The sequence below is a fragment of the Ziziphus jujuba genome, chromosome 2, assembly GCF_031755915.1.
Source record: "Ziziphus jujuba cultivar Dongzao chromosome 2, ASM3175591v1".
Lineage (NCBI taxonomy): Eukaryota > Viridiplantae > Streptophyta > Magnoliopsida > Rosales > Rhamnaceae > Ziziphus > Ziziphus jujuba.
The window spans coordinates 23,458,686-23,484,276 of record NC_083380.1 but is presented as its reverse complement, the minus strand read 5'-3'; the positions used below and the strand labels follow the sequence as shown (position 1 = coordinate 23,484,276).

The window sequence follows — 25,591 nt, the reverse complement described above, 5'->3', positions numbered from 1 at the left end:
AAATATGTGGATGTTGTTTTGTGTGATGTTGTACCTATGCATGCCAAACATATTCTATTAGGTAGGCCATGGCAATTTAATAAAGATGCTACTCATTATGGTCGAGAGAATTGTATTATTTTTAGATTAAAGGTAAGAAGGTCAAGTTGGAGCCATTAACTTCCAAGGAAGTGTATAGAGACCAATTACAAATACAACAAAGGAGGAGGCCGAAAAACTCAAAGAGAAGGGTAGAATGGCACCAATGGTTTCACCATCCATTCAAGAGTGAAAAGGTGAGCTTATTGTCCAAGATAAGTCCTCTAAAACCTAGGTTGAGTGGAAAAATTGTAATAAACCTGAGAGTGAGAAATTTGGTGCAAAAGCCGAGAGTCTTACAAAATTCAATGAAACTGTGAGTAAGAAAGGAAAGGAAAGAAAAGAAAGGAAAAATAAAAATTTTTATTTGAGTTTTGGGATGTTAATAAAGAAATTTTGAATAAGAAATCATTTCTAATTATAATTTATAAAGACTATTGCTTAAAGATGTTTTTGTTGTATAAAACTTTATCTGCATTGTTGAAAGTTTTACTTAGTGAAAATTTGAAAATTTCGAAGAGATTATTTGCTGACTTTAAAAAGTGTAATCTTTACCACAATGAGCATGTATTTATAGATTTTGTTGTGTTAGTGTTTGACCTAGGAGATTTGGTTTGGTTGCACTTAAGGAAGGCGAGGATTCCCGAACAAAGGAAGTCCAAGCTTATGTCTCGTAGAGATGGACATTTTCAAGTTTTAGAGCGGATTCATGAAAATGCCTACAAACTTGATTTACCGGGTGAGTATAATGTTAGTGCTACATTTAATGTTGTTGAATTATCTCCTTTTGCTGCAGGTGATTACTTTGATTTAGGGCAAATCCTTTTCAAGAGGAGGGGAATGATGAAAATCCTCCCGAACCCGCATAACTGACAACCTGCTGAGGTGCTGACCCGATACGGATGAAGACCGAGCCGATCACTAGAGTTTAAGATAAAAGCTTTAAGTACAACCTTGCTTCCTTTATACAGGCAGTAACCCATTCTCAAAAGAGCATGTCCATACCTAAAGATACAAAGCCTGTTCTAAGCATTCGAATCGTGGAACCCGATACGGACCTGGGTAGCTGTTTTCGTGCAAATTTGGACCCCAGGCAGCAAGCAATGGTTCCAAAACTTCATGCACTCAATGAATATCATTAATAGGACATGTAATCCAGTCAAGGTAGAATCAAAAGCATCTAAAAGGGATTTGTACGGACAGCATCTCAATTTAGCCGAAAATGTGCTATTTAGCTGCTGGCTTTGACTTTTCTTCTTGTTTGACTTATTCCAATCAAGAGGTAACATGTGGGAATTATTATTAATCATATTTGGCATCCTAAATGGCATATGGAAGCTGATTTGTAGTCCAAACAAGCTGGAGATTGGTCAAAGATACCTTAGTAGTCAAACTAGTCAACTAGTTTTCTAGTTTGATTTTGACTTTTTGTTTTAGGAAATTAGTCTTTTATTTAGTTTCTATTTATTTATTTGCTGGAAAAATCAACTTAGGAAAGTTATTATTTATTATTTTCATTGTAAATTAATTAATTCCTAATTCTAAATAAAAGAATTAATTAATCCAAATTAGATTAGGAATTGAGGTGAATTTCGGCCAAGCTAGGTTTTTTATCCTTTGGTGGCTGGTTTTACCTAGATAATTAGGGTTTTATTTTGTAACTTTTAGCCTATATAAGGGCTTATTTTATCAATAATATTCAGTACCTTATTCATATAGAAAATTATTTGTGAGATTGAATTCTTTTTGTTCTCTTTGAACATTGAAAACACTATTAGTGAATGAGTGTTTTAGTTTGACTTATCAATAGAAAATCCATCACCTATTGTGGCGTCTTTATTATACCAAGGTTTCTAATCATAGGTTAGTTAGGGGTCAAGGTAACCATTATAACTTGAGCATAATTAGATCCGGGCTAATATAACACGGGTTTAGGCGCAGGTCGTCCTAGGCTCGTATCATAAGTCATCAATTCAACTAGATAAATAGAAAAAAATAAAGTAGTACAGCACAAGGATTTTTTAAAAGGTCATCCATCCAACTACTATTTTCAAATTTGTTTAAATACCAAGTTGGTGTGATCTAAACATTGTCAAGGTGAATATTTACTTTTAATGGCTCAGTTAGATAGTGTAATGTTTACTAAAAAGCAAATTTTATTTGCAAAAGTCAAATATTTTAAAAAAAGAATAAAAAATTAAATAAAATATATAATTAATTAATAGTCATAAATAACTATTGTATACATTACCATTGGATTAAAATTTTAGATTTGACCGTAAACAATATAAAATTTTATGGCATATATAGGAAGCAATTAAGATTTACCATTAAAAATACTCTTATTAGGCTAAGGATTTCTATTATTATTATTATTATTTGCAAAGGCACTTTTGAGAGAATATAAATATATTATTGAAGAACCTTTCATACTTATAATGATTTTTCTTGGTAGACAGTTAACTGGGATAAGTCTTCCTCATATGTAGGATCTTCTTTTTCAATCGCTAGATAGAGGGGTTATTATAGCTCTCGGAGCAAGGTTAGGTTTTTCTCCTTTTATTTATTTATTGGTTCATTTATTTATAACCTTTCGCAGTTTTATCCACACCCGATTACTAGTAAGCTTTGGAGCTAATTTGATATTTGGAATCGTTATCATTTATTGGTCATTTTGCTCTGTCAATTATGTGATTACTTTCAAATTTGTTTATTATTTTTTTATCTATGAAACGGCTCTCAGATCGTTTAGGGTTTTTTTAATTGGGATATCAAAAATTTTGCTTAGAATGGTTTCATTTCCCATCCAAAAAGGGTCACAGCTTCTTGGGCAGCTTGTTTTCTTCCAGCTAAATGTGGTGGGTTAGGCTACAAAATTTGCCTAGCTTTAACAAAGCTTTATTTTGAAAATTAACTTGGAAGGTTATGATTAGTTCTCCTTTTGCTTATGAGTTTATATGTGCTTGCTACAAAAGGAAGTTTAATAGATTATTCTACGTGCATTCCTCGATTTGGCATACTATTGGGGAGCGTCAATATGAAATTTATCAGCGTTATCGTTGGATAATTGGGAAAGATTCTAATGTAAGTTTTTTTAGAACAATTGGATGGGTAAATCACCGATTTTAAGCCTTTGAAACGTTCAATCCCAAGTTGGGGATTCAAACATTAAGGTAGTAGCTTTATCTCTGCCACCGATAATTGGATCCTTCCTAGTTTTTTTCAAGTGGCTTTTTCAGATTTGTCTGCTTGTATTGATAGTTCCAAAGTTGATTTATCTTCTAGTGATAATGCAACACCCCGTCCCGAACCATGTCGGAATTTTTGCACGTTGACCGAGGTTGACCGTTGACCGTTGACCGAAGGGGTCAAAAGTTGACTTTTTGACTCGGTTGGAATTCTAGGTTGACTGAGGTACCGTTACGAAGTACACATTGGCACGAGTTCGTAGACTGGTAGCACGTTGAAAACGGAGCTACGGTTTGAAAGTTATGAGCAAAACAAGTTGAGGTCCAAACTGTCCAAGAGGTGCCGGAGTTGACTTTTTATTCATGCAAGGTTGAGTGTTGACTCATGCATGGTTGTGAAGTGCTCGTCGATACGAGTCCGTAGACTAGCGGCACGTCCGATTTGGGCATGTGGTTTGAAAGTTATGGACCTGTAAAGTTTTTCAAATACTGTATTATTTTATTATTATTTTTACACGCATAACGATGTGTCACGTGTGATTCAATAAAGGTGACCATGTGTCAACATGGTGAAATGACACATGTCAACCATGTGTAAAAAAAAAAAAATCAAATTATTTTATTATTATTTTAAATAATAATAATATTATTATTATTATTTAATTATTTCTTTTTTTTATTATTTCTTTTTCCTTTTCCTTTTTCTTTTTCTTTTCCTTTTTCTTTTCTTTTTCTTTTTCTTTTTCTTTTTCTTTCCCCACGTGGGAAAACACCATTCTTTCTTTTTCTTTTTCTTTTTCTTTTTCTTTTCTTTTTTCCTTTCTTCTTCCCCCAAATACACACACACACGCAGCTTTTCTTTCTTCTCTCCCGACCGTCCCTCTCTCTCCTGTGTTTCAAATTCCGGCCACCCATAGCCCTCACGCGCCAGCCACCAAGGAAGCCCGCCACCTCGCGAGCTTGGCCGCCAAGTTTCACGGCCAGCCACCGCCGGACGCGCGCCGATCGGGCCGGAGAAGCCGCCGGCCGGCCAAGTTTCTCTCTCCTCTTTTCTTGTGTTTTCCGGCCAGCCCACTCCCAATTGAGCCTCCTATCCCCCTATTTTGGGTCCTCTGAATCCAAAAATGGCCTTCAATCCCAAAAATTCGAAGCGCTTTGCGAGATATGGAGAAGTGAACACCGGCCGAACCTTTCCGGCCAAATTCCGGCCACCTCCGGTGGAATTGGGGTCGACGGAGACCGGATTGGTGATCCTCGTCCCACAAGCTTCGATTCGGTATATCATTCGCCTATTTTGGTTAAAGTTTGCGTTTGACCCCCCGGGTACCGGGTATTATTTACCCGATTAAAATATTAATTTATTTGACTGTCTGTGAATTTTGTTCTAGGAGCACCGGTGAGTCGTAGAATTGATCCCGTGGTGGATCATGGGTTAATTGCGTGCTCCAGGTGAGTGACCCACCTTTAAAAATATTTTTGGGGTAATTAATTGTATTTATGTGGTATTAATTTGATATCTGTAATTTGTGCTCATGTGGTGTATTTTAAATATAATCGGGAAAAATATTATGTTATATATATATTTACCCATTGGTGTTAAATGAAATTTTGGGTCATTAGAAATTCCCGATTATTATTTCATTATGATTAAATGGTAATTATTACACATGAGCAAGTATTTTCAATAATTAATTGCGTCTGGATTTTATATCATTTTTGGGCAATTAATTATATTTAATTGGTATTTAAATTGATATTTAAATTATGCTCATGTGGTGTGATTTAATTATGGTCTTATTGTTGTTTAATTTATTATGCATGAGCAAAGTGAATTTTGATGGTATTTGTACGTGGTTTTAAATTTGATTTTCCGGGCATAATTGGGTTAAATATTTTACGAAAATATTTGGTTATATTTTATAAATTATGCCCGTGGTATTTTTATGGTTGCATCTCGTATTTCGAGGAAAATTGTGGTTTGTTGTTATCGCTGTTTCGTACCGGGTGATTGGATAAAATATGTGGGATGGTGTTTTGTGAAAATTTGGTATACTTCCCACGGTAATTTTGTAAAACGGTACGGTTGGTTATTATTGTTTATTTTTAGACGCACTCATACAGTATTGGTGTTCTGGTGTATGGTGTATGGACACGTGGTAGTGCGCGGTTATTATCTGGTTTAGCGCACGGTTATTACTTCACCCGTGAGTTGCCATTGGACCGTGGGCAGGCAAGGTTATTGTTGTGCACAGCCGCCCCCCTCCTTGGCCGGGTGATGGTTTTTAGCAGTCGGTACTGTCGGGACGCCGAAGTGACCGCTGCAGGTTTCTCTCTTTAACCTCCCGCCAGTCGGTGCTCGGGACGCTGGGTATCGGAGGGCATCACCGGTATATGGTGTGGTGCGTCAGGTGTAATTGTCGGTGTAAATTGCAATTAAAGTTTAAAACCCCAAAGGTGTTCAAAAAAATTATTTATTATAATTTATTACAGAATATTTATATTTGGGGTATTTATTTATTTGTTTATTTGTTGTTTATTAATTCGTTTGGTTCCTTGGTTTTTGGGAAGTACGTACAAGGGTTTTGTGAAAATGTTTTAAAAGGGGAACATTTCAAACAAAGTGAATAGTGAGGGTTTTGAGAGAAATTATTACTTCAAATATTTATTTATTTATTTATTTAATTGTTCGGTATTGCTTAATTAAATTCCTTTATTTTTATATTATTATTATTAAAGGTGTATAGTAGATAGGGTCACTCATTGAGATGATTAGCATCTCACACTCTTAAATTCCGTTCCCCTAGGTTCAGGTTGGAGACGTTGATTGTCCGGGGCGAGTCCAACGTCTCAGTTCGTTGCCGAAGGTTCAAGAAGTTTTTCTTCCCTTTTTCCTCTCTATCTTGTATTGTTTCCGTATCTGTCATTTTATAAATTCCGCATGTTTCTGTATAACGCTCTGTATACTGTATTGGACGTGTTGTTTTTATTTATGCACTGGGTTGCTGCTGTTGTTTTATTTTTGAAGTGCTGCAATTTGTGGAATCAATTTGTAGTTTGTGGGAGGAATAAGGGGATATTTTTGAAGTGTGTTTTCAGTGCAGGTAAATTTGTGGTAAGTAAATCCCTTAGGGGAGGCTCTGCCGGATTTTCCGTTGGAAGGTTCGGTAGGGTTTCCCTGGGATCAGGGCTGTCTAGGGTTCCGGGGAAGGAATTCTGGACGGGTCCTGACAGATAAGCTTTTAGATGCATGCTTCTATAGGTGAAGTGAGCTGCGGAGATTTCTATGGTTTTATTTCAGGTAGTTCTCTAGTTATTCTTTAGGCCAAGCATCTTTGGGTTTCTTTTATTTCTTTATCATAAGCTATTTTTGTTGGTAAGTTTTCTATAATTAGCTTTTTATGGATAATTTTCTTTCTAAACAGGGTCTCATGATCATTTCCAGGTGTCCTTTATGCAAGTGTAGAGTATAAAGATGAGTTTGCTTTGCAGTTTGTATCTTGCCTTTATGCAGTTGCTATATGGGGGTATATTGCTTCCCTTTTTCTCTTTATGAGTTAATGTTTCCTCTACCCTTTGGTTCTATTTTTATCTGCCTTAAATATATTTTAATTTAAGCTGTTAGATTGCTTGTCTTTGGAAGGCATCCATTATTGCAGTTGTTGCCTCCATCTTATTTACTAGGAAATTAGCCTTGCATGGAGATTCTTTGATTCTTGTTTCTCCATCTGTGGTTTTATTAATTACTCTGAAAGATTTGTTGTTAAGGATAGCACATGTGATTGTATGACTAATCAAACCTTTGAGAATTATTCCTATCCATTGGAGTTTGCCTTTTCCAGATGGGTTAAGCTAAATACTGATGGTGCTTCTTTCGATAATCTTGGTCTTTTAGATGGTAGAGATGTTTTTCGTAACTTTCTTAGATTTTTTCGAGGTTGTTACATTGTGTCATTTGCATATTTTATAGCTTTTGAGGTAGAGTTACTCTCTATTATGCATGCTTTAGAGATTGCCCAAGAATGTTTGGAATAATATTTGGTTTAAGTGTGATTTCAAGTACATTGTCAACCTTATGATATCCTATTCATTAGAGGTTCCTTAAAGATTTAGGGTTTGGTTGGCTTTTCTTCATTTTATTACAAATATGAGTTTCAAGGTGTCACATATATATCATAAAGGCAATAATGTTTTTTATCAACTTTCTAAAGTTGCTACTGAAGCCCATTCTGCTTCATGGTTGAATTTGCTCCCTTCAATATTATAGCTACCTATGCTTCTAATTTATATGGGGCCGATTTAGATTTGTTTCCTGACATAACTATTTTTTCTTTTTGTTGTTACTCTTTTTTTTCTTTTATTGTTTTCCCTTTTTTATACGAACCTAGGTAACCCGTATTAAATTAGCCCGGATTGAAATTAAGTTCAGATTCTAATGGTCACCTTGACCCTTAATCAACTTGTGATTAGGAATTTTGGTATATCGAAAACGCCACAATAGGTTATGGAATGTCCTATTGATAAGTCAAGCTGGAATACTAGTTCTCTAATGGAGTTCTATATGTTCTAAAAAAGCAAAGAGAAATCTCTCTCACAAATAATATTCTATATGATTAATGTTCTGTATATTGTTGAAAAAATAAACATTGAAATAGGTTAGAGATACAAAATCAAACCCTAAAGCAATTACGTCAAATTCGGCCAACATAGCAAAAGAAAAGGTAATTGCCAAATTTCCAAGTCTTTTCCTAAGCTAATTTTTTATTATTTAATTTCTTAATTTTGAAAAAAGGAATTAATTAATTTACAATCAAAGTATTAAAATATCAACATTCCTAAATAAATCTGTCCAGCAAATAAGTAAATAAAAATAAAAATAAAAGACTATTTCCTAAAACAAAAGTCAAATTTTATATTTAGAAAGTATTTAATTAGCTTTCTAAATAAGCTGTCTTTGTCCAATCACCAGCTAGCTTAGGCTCTAAATTAGATCCAATATGCTATGTACAATGCCTAATAGGATTAGAACCGGTCTTCACATGTTGCCATTGAATGGAATAGTCAAAACTTACTTGGAATGCCAACAAACTCCTTCACGGCGCGAAAAATAGGTAAATTCGGCCATGTTGAAACTTGTGCGGCTTTGGACATGCTTGAACACCCTTGCCTCTGTCTTGACCAGATTTTTTGACTTCTTAGGAAGCTTAAACATGTTCATAAACTTACAAACTCGTCCCTTGCTGCTCGGAGTCCTCAAATGTACTAAAATAGCTTCTCAGGTCTATTTTCGCATTCACAACTTGTATGCTTAGCATGGACTTAGAATCTTCTAGTATAATTATATCTTCTTGAGATTAAATTACTCCTTGTATGAAACTAACAAGATTGTCCTTAAACCTCATATCTTGAGCCCTAGTAATTGGCCCGGTCTTCAGTTGCATAGGATCAGCACCCTAGAGTGTAGTTGCTGATACAAATATAGGCGGGTTCTCATCATTCGCCTCCTCTTAAAAGTGATTTCCCTAAAATTGAAGTCATCATCTGCAGAAAAATGAGATAAATCAGCAACACTAAATGCTGCACTCACATTATACTCATCTAGCAAATCAAGCTTGTAGGCGTTTTCATTGATCCTCTCCAGAACTTGAAAAGGTCAATCTCCTCGAGGCATAAACTTTGACTTGCATTGTTCAGAAAACCTCTCTTTTCTTAAGTGCAACCAAACCTAATTTTTTGGTTCGAACACTACTTTAATCAGGCCTTGATTAGCAACTTTAGCATATTGTTCAGTCCTCTTGCCAATGTTTGCTATATTTTTTTCATGAATCTGCTTAACAAACTCAACTTTCTTTTTGCCATTTAGAATAGCATGCTCACTTAAAAGTAAAGATGTTAAATCTAATGGAGTCAAAGGATTAAAACCATAAACAATTTCAAATGGTAAATATTTAGTAGTAGAATGTATAGTTCTATTATAAGTAAATTCAACATGCAGTAAACAATCTTCTGAAGTTCTCAAAGTTCTACTAATTAATGATCGCACCAATGTAGACAAAGTTCTATTCACTACTTCAGTTTGCCCATCAGTTTGTGGATGACAAGTAGTGGAAAATAAAAGTTTAGTGCCTAACTTAGCCCATAATATTTTCTAAAAATAACTTAAGAATGTAGCATCCTTATTTGAAACAATTGTTCTAGGCATATCATGAAGTCGTACCAGTTCCCTAAAGAACAAATTAGTTACATGAGATGCATCATTAGTTTTATTATATGCAATGAAATGTGCCATCTTAGAAAATCTATCGACAGCCATAAAAATTGAATCTTTACTCATCCTACACCTAGGTAACTCAAGTACAAAATCCATAGATAAATCAACCCATGGATGAGAAGGAATAGCTAACAGCATGTACAAACCGTCCGGCTTTAACTTTGATTTTGACTTCCTACAATTTATGCACTTCTCACACACCCTCTCTACATCTCTCCTCATGGTCGGCTAGTAAAAGTATTCTTGTAAAATGGACAAAGTCTGTGCTACTTCCTAACGCTACAAAAAGGTATACAAAGTTGACTTTTGCCAAAAAAAGACCCCTCCAATATATAGAATTTACCATATCCATGTTTAGCACAATTTCTATATATCTCAACAAATTCACTATCATGCTCATGAATTTCTTTTAATTGTTCAAAACCAAGAAATCTAGCATCTAAGGTTGAAAACAATACATACTTTTGGGATGAGGCATCAACTACCATATTTTCTTTACCTTTCTTGTAGTGTATGACATAAGGAAATGTCTCGATAAATTTAATCCACCTTCCATGCCGTTAGTTAAGCTTTCCTTGGTCTTTAATATGCTTCAAAGATTCATGATCCATGTGAATTATAAATTCCTTCAGTATCAAGTAATGTTGCCATATTTCCAAAGCTCGAACTAAAGTATACATCTCTTTGTCATAGGTTGGATACTTCAATGCTGCCCCATTCAACGTTTCACTAAAGTATGTTATAGGTCTTCCTTCTTGCATCAATACAGCTCCACGACCTATACCTAAAGCATTACATTCAATTTCAAAAGTCTTAGAAAAATTAGGTAAAACCAATAAAGGAGCATTGGTTAATTTTTCTTTCAACAAATTAAAAGACTTCTCTCATGCTTCTCCCCATTGGGATCCCACATTCTTCTTGACAATTTCAGTCAATGGTGCTACAATAGTACTGAAATCTTTGACAAATCTCTTGTAAAAGCTAGGTTTCAGCCACTATTGGATTGCTTTAATCTTAGATTGGTCAACTTTAATTCCTACAGCATTCATAATAAATCCTATAAATATAAGCTCATTTTGGCAAAAATCACACTTTTTAGCATAAAATATTTCTTTCCTATATACTTTTGACACTAACCTAAGGTGTCCTACATGATCTTCTAAGTTTCTATTATATACAAGAATATCATCAAAATAAGCAACCACAAATTTGTCAATGAATGGGAATATAACATGGTTTATTAATCTCATAAAAGTACTAGGTGCATTCATTGTAGGGCCTATTCTTGACAGTTATGTTGTTAATGGCCCTACAATCTAACACACATTCTCTAAGATCCATCTTTCTTAGGCACTAACAATACATGTTCAACACATGGACTCATGATTTCTCTAATGTATCATTTTTCTAGCAATTCACTTACCTGGCATTGAAGCTCCTTTATCTCCTCGGGATTACTTCTATATACAGGCTTATTAGGAATCGTGGCTCCGATGATTAAATCTATTTGGTCTTTAATTTCCTTGAATAGGTAGTAAACCACTAGGAATCTCCTTTGAAAAAATGTCATCGAACTCCTGCAAAAGAGGAGATATAGAGCACGGTAATGCAGGCTATTTAGGGTTAGCTAGATGACTTAAAAATACATCTTTATATATCATGACTAGCATATGTTTCTTATTTAAAAATGCCTTTTTAATCCTCACTTTGTCTAAGATAAAAGTTGGTCTTTTTCTTCTCTTCATTTTTCTTCTCACTTTCAGGTTTAGAAAGCTTACTTGAGTGATATGACTAGGCATTGCTCTCTTATTTTCTTATTGAAGTTGTGGGTGGCATGATGGTCTTCTCTTGCCTTTGTTGCATTTGCATTTGATGTCTAAACACATCCCTTGGTGTTAACAGCTCAAGCTTAATTTTCTTATCTTGAAATCAGAACACAATGGAATTTTCCTAACCATAGTGTATGATATTTTTGTCAAATTGCCATGGTCTTCCCAATAAAATATATCCCACATGCACTGGTACAACATCACACAAAATGATATCCACATAGTTATCAATACTAAACTTTACATTAACTTGTTTATTTACCTTCATCTCTCCACTATCATTAAGCCATTGGAGCCTATATGGTTCTAGATGTTTAATTATGTTAACCCTAATTTCTCCACCAAAATAGTGCTAATAACATTGGCATAACTTCCACTATCTATAATCATACTATAAATGTTACCTTGGATGTCACATTGAGTGTATGATGTTTTCCCTTTGCACTTGCTCTTCATCCTGATACATTGTCAAGACTCTTCGTGCTATCAAACTTAACTCGACCCTTGAAGCCTTTTGAGTCACAGGTTTATCATGCTCTTCTTCTCCAAATTCTTCCTCATCATGCTCAATCTCAGCTTCTGACTCCTCACTGTTGGATTCCAACTTTCCATTATCATTTAGCACCATAATTCTTCTATTTGGACATTAGTTGGCAATATGTCCATGGTCCTGACATTTAAAACACACAATATCATGAGCTCTAGATGGTTTTGGATCATCCTTACCCTTTGGCTTTTGTGCTTGTACAGGTTCGCCCTGGTTGTCTCTCCTTAGCCGAATGGCACTTCTTTCCTTTTGCTTCAGCTTTGGTCTCGACCGAATGTGAGACTCCTTCTCCAACTAGTTGAACCGGTCCTCCAACTACTTGAAGCTTTTCCAAGCCATGTGTTACTACCCTTGGTTAATTTTGATTGCTACATGCAGCATCTCTTCCAACTCCACATATTACTGTAGATCCATTTGGTTTGCAATCCCTTGGTTAAGCCCTCCAAGAAACCTAGCCATTGTTGCCTCTCATCCTTTACTCAAACTCAACCTGATCATGAGCATCTCCATCTCCTTGTAATAATCCTTTACCAACCTGCTTCCTTGAGATAAAGATTGTTATCTCTGATGCAACATCCTATTATAATGGCTGGGTATGAATCTTTTCCACATGGCTCCTTTTATTTGTCTCCAAGTGGTTATTAATTAGTCACCAATTCTCCTTGGGGTATTTTGCTCATTGTTCCACCATTGTAAAGCATAATGTCCAAATTCTAAAGCTGCCAACTTAACCTTTTCTGCCACTAAATAATTATGACAATCAAAAATCATCTCCGTACATTCTTTCCATTCTAAGTAAGCCTTCGGATCACTCTTCCCTAAAAATGGTGGTATACTAAAACCTTGATAGTTCCTAAATCATCACCTTCTTCCTGGTGTTGCCTACTATGATTTTGCCTTCCTTGGAGTGCAAATATGTCTTTGTACTCCTCCTCAAAAGTGTCTCCAAAGTCCTCTTCTTCAATTTCTTCCTGAATCTGTCTGCAGCCTCCTTCGCCTCTACCACATCCTCATTATGGTTCCATCCTAGGGTTCAATCTCCTTTGTTGGTTCTCAAACCTATCCATTCTTTGATCAAATTGATCAAACCGAGCATTCATCCTTTTCAATTGCTGCAACGCAATATGCATGTCAGTAGGTTCAGCTAAACTACCTAATGCTCTAGATTCTCCCTTGAATCCCATGGAATCCTATCCAAGTTCTCTTATAGAATCGCCTCCTTTTCGTAATCTTGAGTCTGTCATGCTAGCAAAATAATGCAAGAAATCTCACCAAATTCACTCCCTCATGTGTATTACTTAAATAAGGTCCCATTCACTCGTGTTTTCACACTAGTTTTAGATTTTGACCCTCTTATAAGCTCACACTCTCTTGCCTTTTCCACTTGAAAGATTATCTCAAAGTTCGATTAAGACACACTTAAAACAACAGCTAGATCACAAGTATGTCCTAATTAAATCTATCAATAAAACAGAAGCAATAAGCAAGCAGCAAGCAAATTCCAAGTGAATTATAAAACCTAACTCTCAACTTTACTATCCAAAAATAAAGAAAATAATAAAGTAATTTTTGGATTCATTAAGGAATCAAACCAGAATATTAAGAGGCCAAAATTCAAGGATAAAATCTAGAAAAGGATCCAAACAATTAACAAGAACACAATTCGATCAAAATATGAGATAATTTTTAGTCGTAGTTCTCGTAATTTAAGCCTTTGTATCAAATCATTAAACCAATTTTAATCCAATCAATTAGCACCAATATTCCAATATCCAGCAACCAATATTGAATAAATAGCAACTCCACCTATCAAAATTGAATTTCCAAATCCAAACAAAGCTCGATTTTACAAATTCTCAAACTGGCCTTTTCTTGTACAATATTTTTATTTTATTTTATTTTTTTACTTTTGGCTTTTTTTTTAATCACAATCAGAATAGTATCACACAATTTTCAGCAGCACAATCACCATAAAAAATGCAACTCCAATGCCTAACAATTTCTTAAATCTGAATTACACCTTCCGAACAAAACATATTGCAATAATTTAGGGGTTTTGCAATATGTTTTCCAAAATTTCTCTTCTTTTTCTTTTTTGGTTTTGAATATATAAGTGCAACTAATTAAGATTAAAAACAGTAAATGAAAATCAACAATAAACCAAATTACCAAGAACTAATATGCAAAAACAACCAACAAACTTGAAAGCAAAAATTCGGCTAACAAAAAAGGAACCCTAATTTTTGGCTATGTAGAATGATATATATATATATATTGCTTTTTAAAGATGCAGAACATGTATGGACAGAAGCAACCTTAGCCTAATGTTAAAATTGTAGAATAACACAAAAAAAAATGCAAATAAGATAGATCAAACTTGAATAGATTTGGCTCTGATACCAAATGATACGAACTTAGGTTGACTTGCTTCTAAAACCCATATTATATTAACCCAGATCAAAATTAAGTTCAGATTCTAATGGTCACCTTAGCCCTAATCAACTTGTGATTAAAAATCTTGGCATAGATCGAAGATGCCACAATAGGTTATGGATTGTCCTATTGATAAGTTAAACTAAAATACTCGTTCTCTATCGGTGTTTTAGGTATTCTAAAAGAACAAAGAGAAATCTTTCTCACCATAATTTTTCTAGATGAATAATTTAGTGTGATTTATTGAGAAATATGTCTTTGGATAGGCTAAAGTGACAAAATCAAAACTCTAAAACAATAGGTAGAAACCGGCCAGTAAAATTAAACAAAAAGGTGTGGCCGAATTTTACAAGTCTTTCCCGATCTAATTTGTATTAATTAATTCCTTAAATTTTAAAGAGTAATTAATTAACTTACAATTAGAAATAATAAAATTCAACCTTCCTAAATTAATTTGTCCAAAAAAATTATTAAATAAAAAAAAATAAAAGACTATTTCCTAAAACAAAAGTTAAATTTCAGATATGGAAAGTAGTTGGCTAGTTTTCTAAATAAGTTGTTCTTGTCCAATCTCCAGCTAATTTAGGTTCTAAATCTGATCCAACATGCTATATAGGATGCCTAGTAGGATTAAAACTGGTCCCCATATGTTTTCATTGATTGGAATGATCAAAGCTTGCTTAGAATGCAAGTAAGCTTCTTCCCAGCGCCAATTTAGTTAAATCCGACCAATGTGGAAACTTGGATGCTAATGACATACTTGGGCATGCTTGATTCTACCTTGGCATGATTTCACAGCCTTTTGATGAGCTCAAACACGTTCATAGGCCAAAAAACTCACCTTTTGCTGCCCGAAGTCCTCAAATGGGCCAAAACAGCTTCCTGGATCCATTTTTGCCTTCACAACTTGGATGCTCAGTATAGGCTTAGAATCTTTTGATATTAATATGCCCTGTTGAGATTTAATTACATTTTGTATAAAACTAATAAGGTTTGTCTTAAACCTTTTAGCTTAAGCTCTAGTATTTGGTCCGTTCTTCAATTATATAGGATCAGCACCCTAGCAAGTAGTTGAGTGTACGGGTACAGGTAGGTTCTCATCAGGTTCCTAACCTAAAACAAAAAAAAAATAAATAAATAAAATAAGAGCATACATGTTAGGTTAATCCACCAAAGCAGCTTAATGGAAGTATAAGATTCTAAAGGTAAATAATACAAACATAAATAATAAGCGCCACGTGAGACAAGCTCAATAAGTGAACAAATAAAATATAACAAAAATACATGTCATGATTAAAAATCATTTCCCTCAAAACCTTACTTTTACTCTTTAAAAGTTCTCCTATTATGGCAAATAATTTTCATAATACCTATAATTATTCACAAGATATTATAGTTTCCATAATCATAAGACAAGAAAATAATATCAAACAACTACAAAATTTCGATAAATGAAATAGCATTTCATTTATAGTTCATAATTTAGATAATCTCAATAACCATAAATACTATATCCCACTGTACTATGACCATTATGAAACCTATCATATGCTCACACCTAGCATCCTAAGGTGTCGCAGGTTGCATAGGAGAGGAAATTTCTCAATTACAGTTGGCATGCTAGATGTGTTAAAGGTGGGATGCCACATCTATCTCAATATCAAGCGATCAAAGTAGGGGATGGCAAAATATATAAAGCGCACATAACCATATCCATCATAACCAATAACCCAAGTAAGGCAATGGTATACACCAAAATCTATAACTTCATAAATCCAAAACCATATTCATTATAGAAAAATATTATTTTTCAACTATTCCATCATATTAAAAATTCCATAAATGCCAGCATATTTATAGCCCCCTACATTTATATTAACAAAATGAAAATCATATTTTTACCAAAATATTCCATAGTCATCTCACAAATTAATAAATCATGCGAGGCATCTATAATATAATATAAAGTCACATAAATTTATACTTCTTAAAATGAAAATAATATTATAAATCATATTTATAACACCAAATCATTTTGAAAGTAAAATTCACTAGCAGAGATACAACTCATTCCTGATTCGCAATCAGATGACCTTCAATCTCTTTCTCGATGTTTCTTAATATTTCCAAAATTACTCAATCACGTAGCATAAATCGATAAACTAAGTTGTGTGTGTGTGTGTGTGTGTGTGTGTCCAGGGCATGTGAACTAAGTAGTGTATGTGTCTTTAAGGCATACAACCTAATTTACCAATATTTTTGAAAATCCTAACCTTAGAAATTGGATTTTTTTCAATCTAAGGCCCAATTAATGAAATTGAAGCATCCAATAAGTAAAATTCAATTTCAATTTTCAACTCAAATTTGTCTTAAGGCGTATGATTATGGCCCAATTGTTATCCGATAATCACCTAATTTACTTGGTTTAACTAGAAATTAGAAAACAACCCAAATGACATCATAAACTTGCAAATAATATGTTGCTGGAAAGCATAAGATACAAGGATTATGATGGTGTACTCACTTTGACTATATTACACTGTAAGTGCTTGAAAAATAGCTAAAAAGCCACTGCAAAGCTTGTTTCTTTCGAACCGATGAGAGTATGGATAAATGAGCACTGGATATGGATTCAAGAAAGTCAAAATAGGTGGGATATGATGGTCACCTGGTCTAGGTGGGCCAAAAACTAGCCAGATTAGAGTTTGGCCAAAGCTTCACCACCAGCGGAGGCAATTGCTAGCCCATCGCCAATCCGAATGTCCTAAAACTTTAGTTTTCATCTGATCTTAAGGTGGGTAAGGCGACTAGCCGATGCATGTGTAGTGAGATGGTGGCTTGAGATAGGTCAAATGGAGTGAAACCATAGTGATGGGTGGTGGTCCAAGGTGGGTTTTGACGGGTCTAGGGTTTTACATGAGTTTCAAGGGTTCTTAAGGGTATTTTGTTAGTTTTGGTCTTTAAGTAAAGTTTCTAGACATGAGAAACCCTCAGCACTGGTTTCTAGGTGTTATATAAACCTTGGATCCACTAAATGACAGAAGGCACATGCTTGAACACTATAAAAGTTATACCACATGTGAAACCTTGTAAAACTATAACTTTTGATCTATAACTTTGAATCAAGTGTGCCATTAATCAACAAATTTGAATCGACGAGATCTACACAAGGATATAATAGTCAAAGTCAAATTTTAACTTTAAGAAAAAGTCAATGGTTCTACATAAAAAGTCTAATTGGTCAAACTTGATTAGCCTTGATCAAAATGTTCAAAAATTCAATTCCAAAGTATTTTCTCAATACGGAACATCAAATTAAGAGTTTCATCTCAATTAATATATTAATATTAAAATTTTAATCGGTCAAGTAGCAACCTGATTTAACACTTACTATATCACTATATACCCAATATAAGATGAAACCAACAAATCAAAGCCATATCTACTATAGATATATTTTATATTGGGGCATCAAAATTCAAATGGAGGATTATTTTTCGAACAGTGGCTTTAGCGTATGGTAAATAAAGGCAAGGATTGACAGATAAGTGCCCACCTCAAATTTTTTTTAATTTTTATTTATAATTTTTATAATAATAATAATATTATATTCAATTATTTGAAGAAAACTGTAATAATAAAAATAATGTTCCTCTATAAAATTAAAAAAAAAAGAAAAAAAAGAAGCAAACAAGACTGCCTTTATCTTTTCTTAAAAATTTGTACTGTATTCACTATTTTGCAATGTAGTCTTTTGATAATTGAGACTTTTTTGCTAAATTAATAATTGGGATTATTCCTTAGAATCGTTACTATTTATATGGAAATTAAATATGCATAAGAATTATCTGCTATTTTTCAATTTAAATTTTCCTTTTGTATCTTGTTATTTGTCTCTCTATTGTTAACATATCTAAATTTTTCTCCTTTTTATATTTTATTTTAAGTTTACTCAAAATTGTAGCAAATAAATTATACTTCCAAAATTTTATATTGGTTAGATTATATTTCCTATAAAAGCACCTACATTTCATAGCTTTTAAAAATATATTTCATTATTCAATGGTACCATCCTAATCAAAATTTATGAATATCTTATTTGCTTTGTCATTGGACTATTTCAGCAAGAACAAGGTCACGTTTGATATATAGAATGATTAGTAATAATGAAATAAGAATACATATTCATAGGAATTAAAAAAAGAAAAAATAATAAATAGTCCTACTAATATGTTTGGTCATTTTCTTGACTAAGTTTAATATTTAATCTTTATAAAGATTTTTTTTCTTTTCAAAAATATCAAATTTGATAAAAATTAATTAAAATTCAGATTTTATAGTTTTTTTTAATATATTTTCAGTTTAAAATAATCAATCCTGATTGGAGAATATTTTAAATATAGTAAGAATAATGTAACACCCGGCCTACTTACACTCTCTTACTCCACAATGTAGTCCTTAGTTTATCTATCGCACTTTAGACAATATTGGATTTTATTCAAATTTTCTAGGGAATCATCCATCTTGAGATTGCTCTCACTTTAGCGTACTTAACTTCAAAATTCTTTTAAACGTTGAAGCTTACCGCTATAAAAATGCCTCAATTATTAATGGAGCGACTATCTTTATATTTGAACCATTACCATTACACATCTGGACTATGTGAGACTGCTTATTGACCTTGCGTGACCCTAGAGTTCTTTCGAACCACTCTTAAAAGGCATCGATTGTGAAAACAATAACTATCTTTACAATTAAACTATTATCATTTAATGTCCAGTAAATGTGGGATTGCTCACTAATCTTGTCTCTTCTTACATTGTATTCTTCAAAGCTCATAGGTTTTACAATTCACCTTCCTTGGGGTCCAGCATCTTCATTGGCACATTTTCGATTGGGTACAAATTTTGACACCATCTGTAATGCCCTACTCATTGGCATCCCATCATTCTTGTTCCACTGATATTGTCATAATTTATCCATTGCACTTGGACAATATGGGTTTTTGTTTTCCTTTTTTTTTTTTTTTTTTTTTTGGTCCTGATTTCCAAAGGGGGTCACCTATCTCCAGATTGCATCTACTAGAGCACGTTTAGCCTAGAGTTCTTTTGAACCCTGAAGCTAACAACTCTGAAAGGATTTCAATTGTTAAAAAAGTGCATATCTTTATATTTAAACTATTATTGTTCTACTGTACTACACTTAAGTGATGTAAGATTGTTTACTCATTTTTTTCCTTCTTGCCTTGCATCATTAAGGGTTCATTGGTTTTACGACCCATCCTCTAACTGTTCACTAATCTTGCTCTTTCTTGCTTCACATCTTTGAGGACTCATAAGTCTTACAAATAATTATCCTTCAAAAGACAGAACAAAGCATTTACAATGGCTTCATCTATTGCTAGATTTTATTTTTTCAACCACATTAGAAAAACTAATAACTACTCAAAAAAAATAAAAAAAGAAATCTTCTCCAATGGGTTCGTCTAAATACCTATCAAGCTGATGTGGCACGAAAAAGAAAATGTAGATTATTAAGGTGTTTCTATACTTCTGGAGGGTTTGTTAAACACTGTGAAATTTTGCTAAAAGCAAAATTTTCTTTAAAAAGTCAATTTTAAAAAATAATAATAATGAAATATGTGCAAATAATAGCTATAAATAGCATTCTACAGATTACCATTAGACAATAATTTTAAAATTGATTGTACATTTATGTCATCTAAATTTATACGATATGAATTTCTATACCACATAAGTGACAATCTACATTCACCATTAGAGATGCTTTACCAATTTTGAACCATTTAAGAGGAATAGTTTTTCCTTGAAATAAGGGAATAAGTATTCGTATAGAATAGGTATTTTTTAACTTTAAAATACATCAAACATATTAATAGTTTAATCCTATGAAATAGAATATAATTTAATCCTATGAAATAGCTATTATATTCTTACATTTATTTATTCCGCATACCAAAACTTATATGGTTCCAACTAAGCTATACTTTTTTCTTTTTTATTTTGTTTGAGGGTAGTAATGACATTTTTATTTCTTGTTTTTTTAAAGAAAAAATTTAACTTTCTAAGAATTGGAGATTTTTATTTTTCTTTAAATTTAGGATAGAATGGATATATTTTGTCAATGAGCCAAACGAATACATATAATTAAATGTGAGCTTGTAGAACGCGGCAGGCTTAGCAAATTTTGGAGTGCTGTTAAAAGCCATACTCTTAAACTACGTATATATACATCTAACATTACTTCAAATATAATTTATCAAAATAAAAAAAAAAAATTACTTCAATATATCTTCATTGTTCATTTCCCCCATATATATATATATATATATATATATGCATAGTTCTGAATGTTCAACCTAGAAACTGCAATAATTAGCTTGTAGCATTGACAGTGATCATCAACTCCATTGAGATCCATTCCTAAATTTATCAGTTATTTGATCTGATTTACAGATTTGCTAAAACCATAGATGGCTTCAAGGGAAAACCTCAATGAGTGACCTTACTCCCAAAAGAGGAGTTATCTTATAATCACTGAAACCGGCAGCCAAGAAAAGCTTCTCCCATTCCATTTGACTACGCTCCTTCCCACCTCCGGTCAGCATGAACATGTCGAAGCAGAGTTGTGTCTCACTTAGTTCCTTATCAGTCTTCGGGTCGTCAATTATTAGCTCTACAATTATAATTTTTCCTCCCTCTTTTTTACTTGGAATTGCTTCTCTACATTTCTTCAATATAGCCACACACTCTTCGTCCTTCCAGTCATGAAGAACCCACTAATTTCCATATGAAAGTTACAATTAGCTAGCTATTCTTCTCGTTTGTGTATACATATATACATATATATATATATATATATATATAAAACAAATAATAAAACATTAAAAATAATATACTTCAAATAATAACAACAATTTGATAACAGTCATATACACCACCTTTAGTAAAAGTGCATTTGCTGGTGGGATTGCCTCGAACATGTTTCCGCCGATAAAGTGCAAGTTTTCAGTACCGTGCAAACCAGCAACAACATGTGGGAGATCAAACACAGCGCATTTAATGGATGGGAACATTTTCACTATAGCCTTGGCCATAGTTCCAGTGCCGCCTCCCACATCGACCAGGGTCTTTAAACCCTCGAACACTTCTTTACATTCTTCCATTACAGCCTTACCAATTAACAGTGAGTCACTTACCATTTCTTCGTAGAATTTCTGCTTATGATCTGGGTTTTCAGCTAAGAAATCCCAAATTGTTCGCTCATATACCGTCTCAAATGGAGTTTCATCGGTGTTTTGTAACCAAGCGCTTAAGTGAAGGCATGGGGTAACAAACTCCGGTACAAAAGAGTTTAGAAAAACTTGAGTAGCCCTAAAAGGTTCGTCTTTCAGGAGAAGGCGAGAAGCGGGAGTGAGAGAGTATTTTTCTTCTTGTTGAGCTTTGTCATCTCCTTTATGGTTTGCAAAGAAGCCAGAGTGAACTAGGAGACGCATAAGGCGATAAATGCAATAAGTTTTAGAAGGGTGGATATGGAGAGATTGGATGAGCTCGGAAAGAGTAATAGCTTGGCCATGGTTGTGGATGATATCTGGAATGCCTAATTCAATGGCACATTTTAGAGACATGGGCTTCATGTAATTGAAGGAAACATTCCAGATAAGTGCTTGAGCTTGAAGGAGCTTGGTGGAGCTCAATTCATCTCCTGAATCCATTTTATGTCATGAAAACTTCTTTCGGTTCTATCTTGAACTTCATATCGTCGATCTCTATTTATATCTAGCTAGGGAAGATTTTTACTCATAACTTAAAAACAGATCAATTGACAATTCATCTGTAAAACTCAAGATACATAGCACAAGTTTTTCTTCAGTGAATTGTTTTCCACCTTGCAATTTTCTATGGAAATAAAAGATGAGGGCCATGGCAAGATTTTATGTGGACAGATAGTTCCGACTTTAATAGATGCAATCAATTCTTGCTAAATAATTATTAGCTTTATGTGATTTGACAGCCAGATATAAAAGCTTCTTTTAAGTTGTATTTATTTATTTATTTTTTCTTTTTTAATTTTTTATTTATTTATTTTTTCTTTTTTAATTTTTTGGGCTGGGGTTGCGGGTGGTTGATTGTAATCAGTGATGAAAATATCGGTATCGATGGAAATATCATTGGAAATATCGATATCAACAAAAATATCAATAAATTATAGAAACTGTAAATATTAATTTAGAATACATATTTTTACACATTAAATAATTAATATAATAAAATAATATAAAAAAATAGAATAATTAAAATATAATAATCATAAAACAGTTCATAAATATTAAAAATTATTGTAAATAAAGAAATTACAATGTTTATTAATACTAAAATATAGAAAATTTAACAAATAATACTAAGATATATGAAATTTTCAAATATAATTCATAACACATCATCAATATTCAAAAGAACTCCATGGCATTTCAAAAATAGCTGTTTATTTATTTCTAATTAAAGTAAAAAATATAAATTGTTAATAGATTTATCAACATAATATAATTTAATAAAAAGAAGAAGAAAAGCATTGTAGGAATGGAAAATAAGGGAAAACCTTAATAAAAAAAATTAAAGATTCTAACTTAAACGGAAATAAAATACGTAATCGACATATTTAATTAACTAATAATAACTAATAATACATATTTATTGATTTGTCAACTTTTATTGATTATTTTAGTTTTTGAATAGTATTAATTATTTAATTAAATTTTTTATAGTTTGAGTTAGTTAAATAAACAAAACTGGCTTAGTTGAAAGAAAAAGTGAAATAAAAGTTTTTATTATATTAAAACATTTATTTTTGCTTTAGTTAAAAATAAAGGATAAATATTAGTTTTATGATTAAATTGAACGTGATATGTAACATTTAAAAAATACATGTGAAACAAAAAAATAGAACATGAAAAAAAAAAGTGAAAGAAGCTTTTGTACTGAAATTGATGGTAATATGGTAATAAGTTGCAAAATTAATGAATAATTTTTATGTGAAATTGATCTAATGGCAATATGGTAATAAGATGTAAAATTAATGGGCAATCTTTTTATGTAAATTTGTTTTGGAAAAGTTAAAAAACACGTGTTAGATGAAGAAATGGGTGAGTGAATGGGACAGTGCTGCTATCAGTTCTCTGTTTCAGGCCATCTTTTCTTTCTCTGGTAATTCATTGCTCGCAGCCTGAAAAATCTTGATATATATATATATATATATATAAAGAAGGTCTACCGTGGGGACCAACCGCATGCCTTACGTGCGGACCAAAAATGTGAGTAAAATTAGGGCCCTCTGATCTGCTCATCTGGCATCAACGGTCCTGGACAAAAGCTGGTCTCACATGAGAATTTTGGCCAAGGTTCCCATTTCCCGCTTGCAGCAGCTCACATTCTCACTTCAAGTAGCTCGAAACAGCTTTGCCAAAATTCCCAGCCCGCGCGACGCTTGCTAACCTATTAATAAGTTAGAGATTTGAACGTGAAGATGTATTTGATGGGAATATTAGACTGAAGAATCCAACTGGCCCAGTAACAATATCATATTTATTTTGAGTAGGAAATAGGCTAAGGGATTGAATGCAAGTGTTTAATTCAGATGAGAGATTAAGATAGAGTCCATTTCAACAGTTTATAAGATGTTAGGCCAAGAAGCTCAATCAATTTATTTTTTTTAGTGGATGTTGGGTTTCACCGTTTCATTCCTAAATTATATAAGAGCAAAGATTTTATTTAATTCTTAATAATTTAGAAAATTACAGAGGAGGAAAGCCTAATTCTATTAATGGTTTGATTTTCACATACGGAGCTGGGGAGAGACATCTACAACCTACGTGCCTACTCCTCCTTTCCTACCTCACACTACCATAATTATCCTTCACCATTAAAGAAATTTAGTAGAAGCTTCAGAGATCTAAAGAAAAAAGAAGGAAAGCATTAAAGAAGGATTAAGGGCAAGTGACAACAAGCCTCTGGACACTATTAGAGTGTTTGTTCAATCTCTTCAATTCTTAAATTTTTGTATTCTACAAAACCTATTATTGTAAGTCAATTTTCACAAGTATAGCTTTCTTCTACAATAGTCAATTGATTTTTCTTTAATAATATTTGTTTTCTTTAATTTAAATTGTGTTTTTTAATTTAAGTGTTCTAAAATTAATTGGTTCTTGTAATAATGATAGTCCTTTCAATAATATAATAATTGGATCTTTATAATAAATTAATTGAAAACTTACATATTCTTTGTGGGTTTGATATTTGGTTACTTATCATGACCATTTTATATTTTGTATACTTGCAAGTGAAAATCTCACAACATCACCTATATGGACCTTGGTATATAGGTGGGAGATAAAAGGTACATTGGCAATTTCATAAAATAAGTAAGCTAATTCTTCCAATAGGCAAGCACTTAGAGACTACAACCACTATGTCAATTCCATATTGACACTTATAAATTGGAGAAATTAAGTCTCACAGTAGGCAAGTACTTAAAATTCCACTTATTATGTTAACTTTTATTCCACTTGTACCCATGATATAGACAAAATAAAGCCCATGAAAGGTGATTACTCAAAATTCCACGATACTATACCAGCTAGACACTAAGCCTTATGGTAATTCATGGAGTAAACATACTAAGTTTTGCGAAAGGTAAACACTTAGTCAATCTTCACTGATACGAATCTAGGACAACCTGCTCCTAAACCCATATTATAGTAGCCCAGATCTAATTATGTTCAAGTTCTAATGGTTATCTTGACCCCTAACAAACCTGTGATTAGAACCCTTGGTATATAATAAAGACGCCACAATAGGTGATGGAAGTCCTATTGATAAGTCAAAACTAAAACACTCATTCCCTAATGGTGTTTTAGGTGTTCGAAGAGAACAAAAAGAATTCAATCTCACAAATAATTTTCTGTATAAAATTCAAGCTTGATTTCCCATTGAAAAATAGGCTAAGATTACAAAGCAAAAACCCTAAAAAAAATTAATTCAAAACTGGACTCAAAGTGTGGAGAAAAAGAAAGTAAAGAAAAGGAAAGTAGAGAAAAGGAAAGTGCCTAATTTTTCCTAGTTTCCTAAACTAATTTGGATTAATTAATTCTTTTATTTTGAATTAGGAATTAATTGATTTACAGTTGAAATACTAAAATAATAACTTTCCAAAACTTATTTTTCTAGAACAT

At 32.9% G+C, this 25,591-nt stretch overlaps 1 protein-coding gene and 1 long non-coding RNA gene across 2 annotated transcripts; one reads left to right on the top strand and one right to left on the bottom strand.

The window, feature by feature from the left end:
• The first annotated feature begins 4,050 nt into the window (after positions 1 to 4,050).
• On the top strand, positions 4,051 to 6,290 carry LOC132800610 (uncharacterized). The gene is made up of 3 exons (XR_009635794.1): positions 4,051 to 4,542; positions 4,655 to 4,715; positions 6,071 to 6,290. It is a non-coding gene; the product is annotated as an uncharacterized LOC132800610 (long non-coding RNA).
• A 14,440-nt stretch (positions 6,291 to 20,730) lies between these two features.
• LOC132800432 (trans-resveratrol di-O-methyltransferase-like) lies at positions 20,731 to 22,279 on the bottom strand. The gene is made up of 2 exons (XM_060814041.1): positions 21,305 to 22,279; positions 20,731 to 21,142 (listed from the first exon to the last, which is right to left on the bottom strand). Exons 1-2 carry the CDS (start codon positions 22,076 to 22,078, stop codon positions 20,843 to 20,845), a joined length of 1,074 nt encoding a protein of 357 aa, XP_060670024.1. The 5' UTR covers positions 22,079 to 22,279; the 3' UTR covers positions 20,731 to 20,842.
• Between the last annotated feature and the right edge of the window lie 3,312 nt (positions 22,280 to 25,591).

Coding starts and splice junctions, on each gene's coding strand:
- LOC132800432 (XM_060814041.1), bottom strand. CDS start 22,078: ATGGATTCAGGAGATGAATTGAGCTCCACCAAGCTCCTTCAAGCTCAA. Junction 21,143..21,304: donor CAAATGCACTTTTACTAAAG/GTGGTGTATATG, acceptor TATGGAAATTAG/TGGGTTCTTCATGACTGGAA.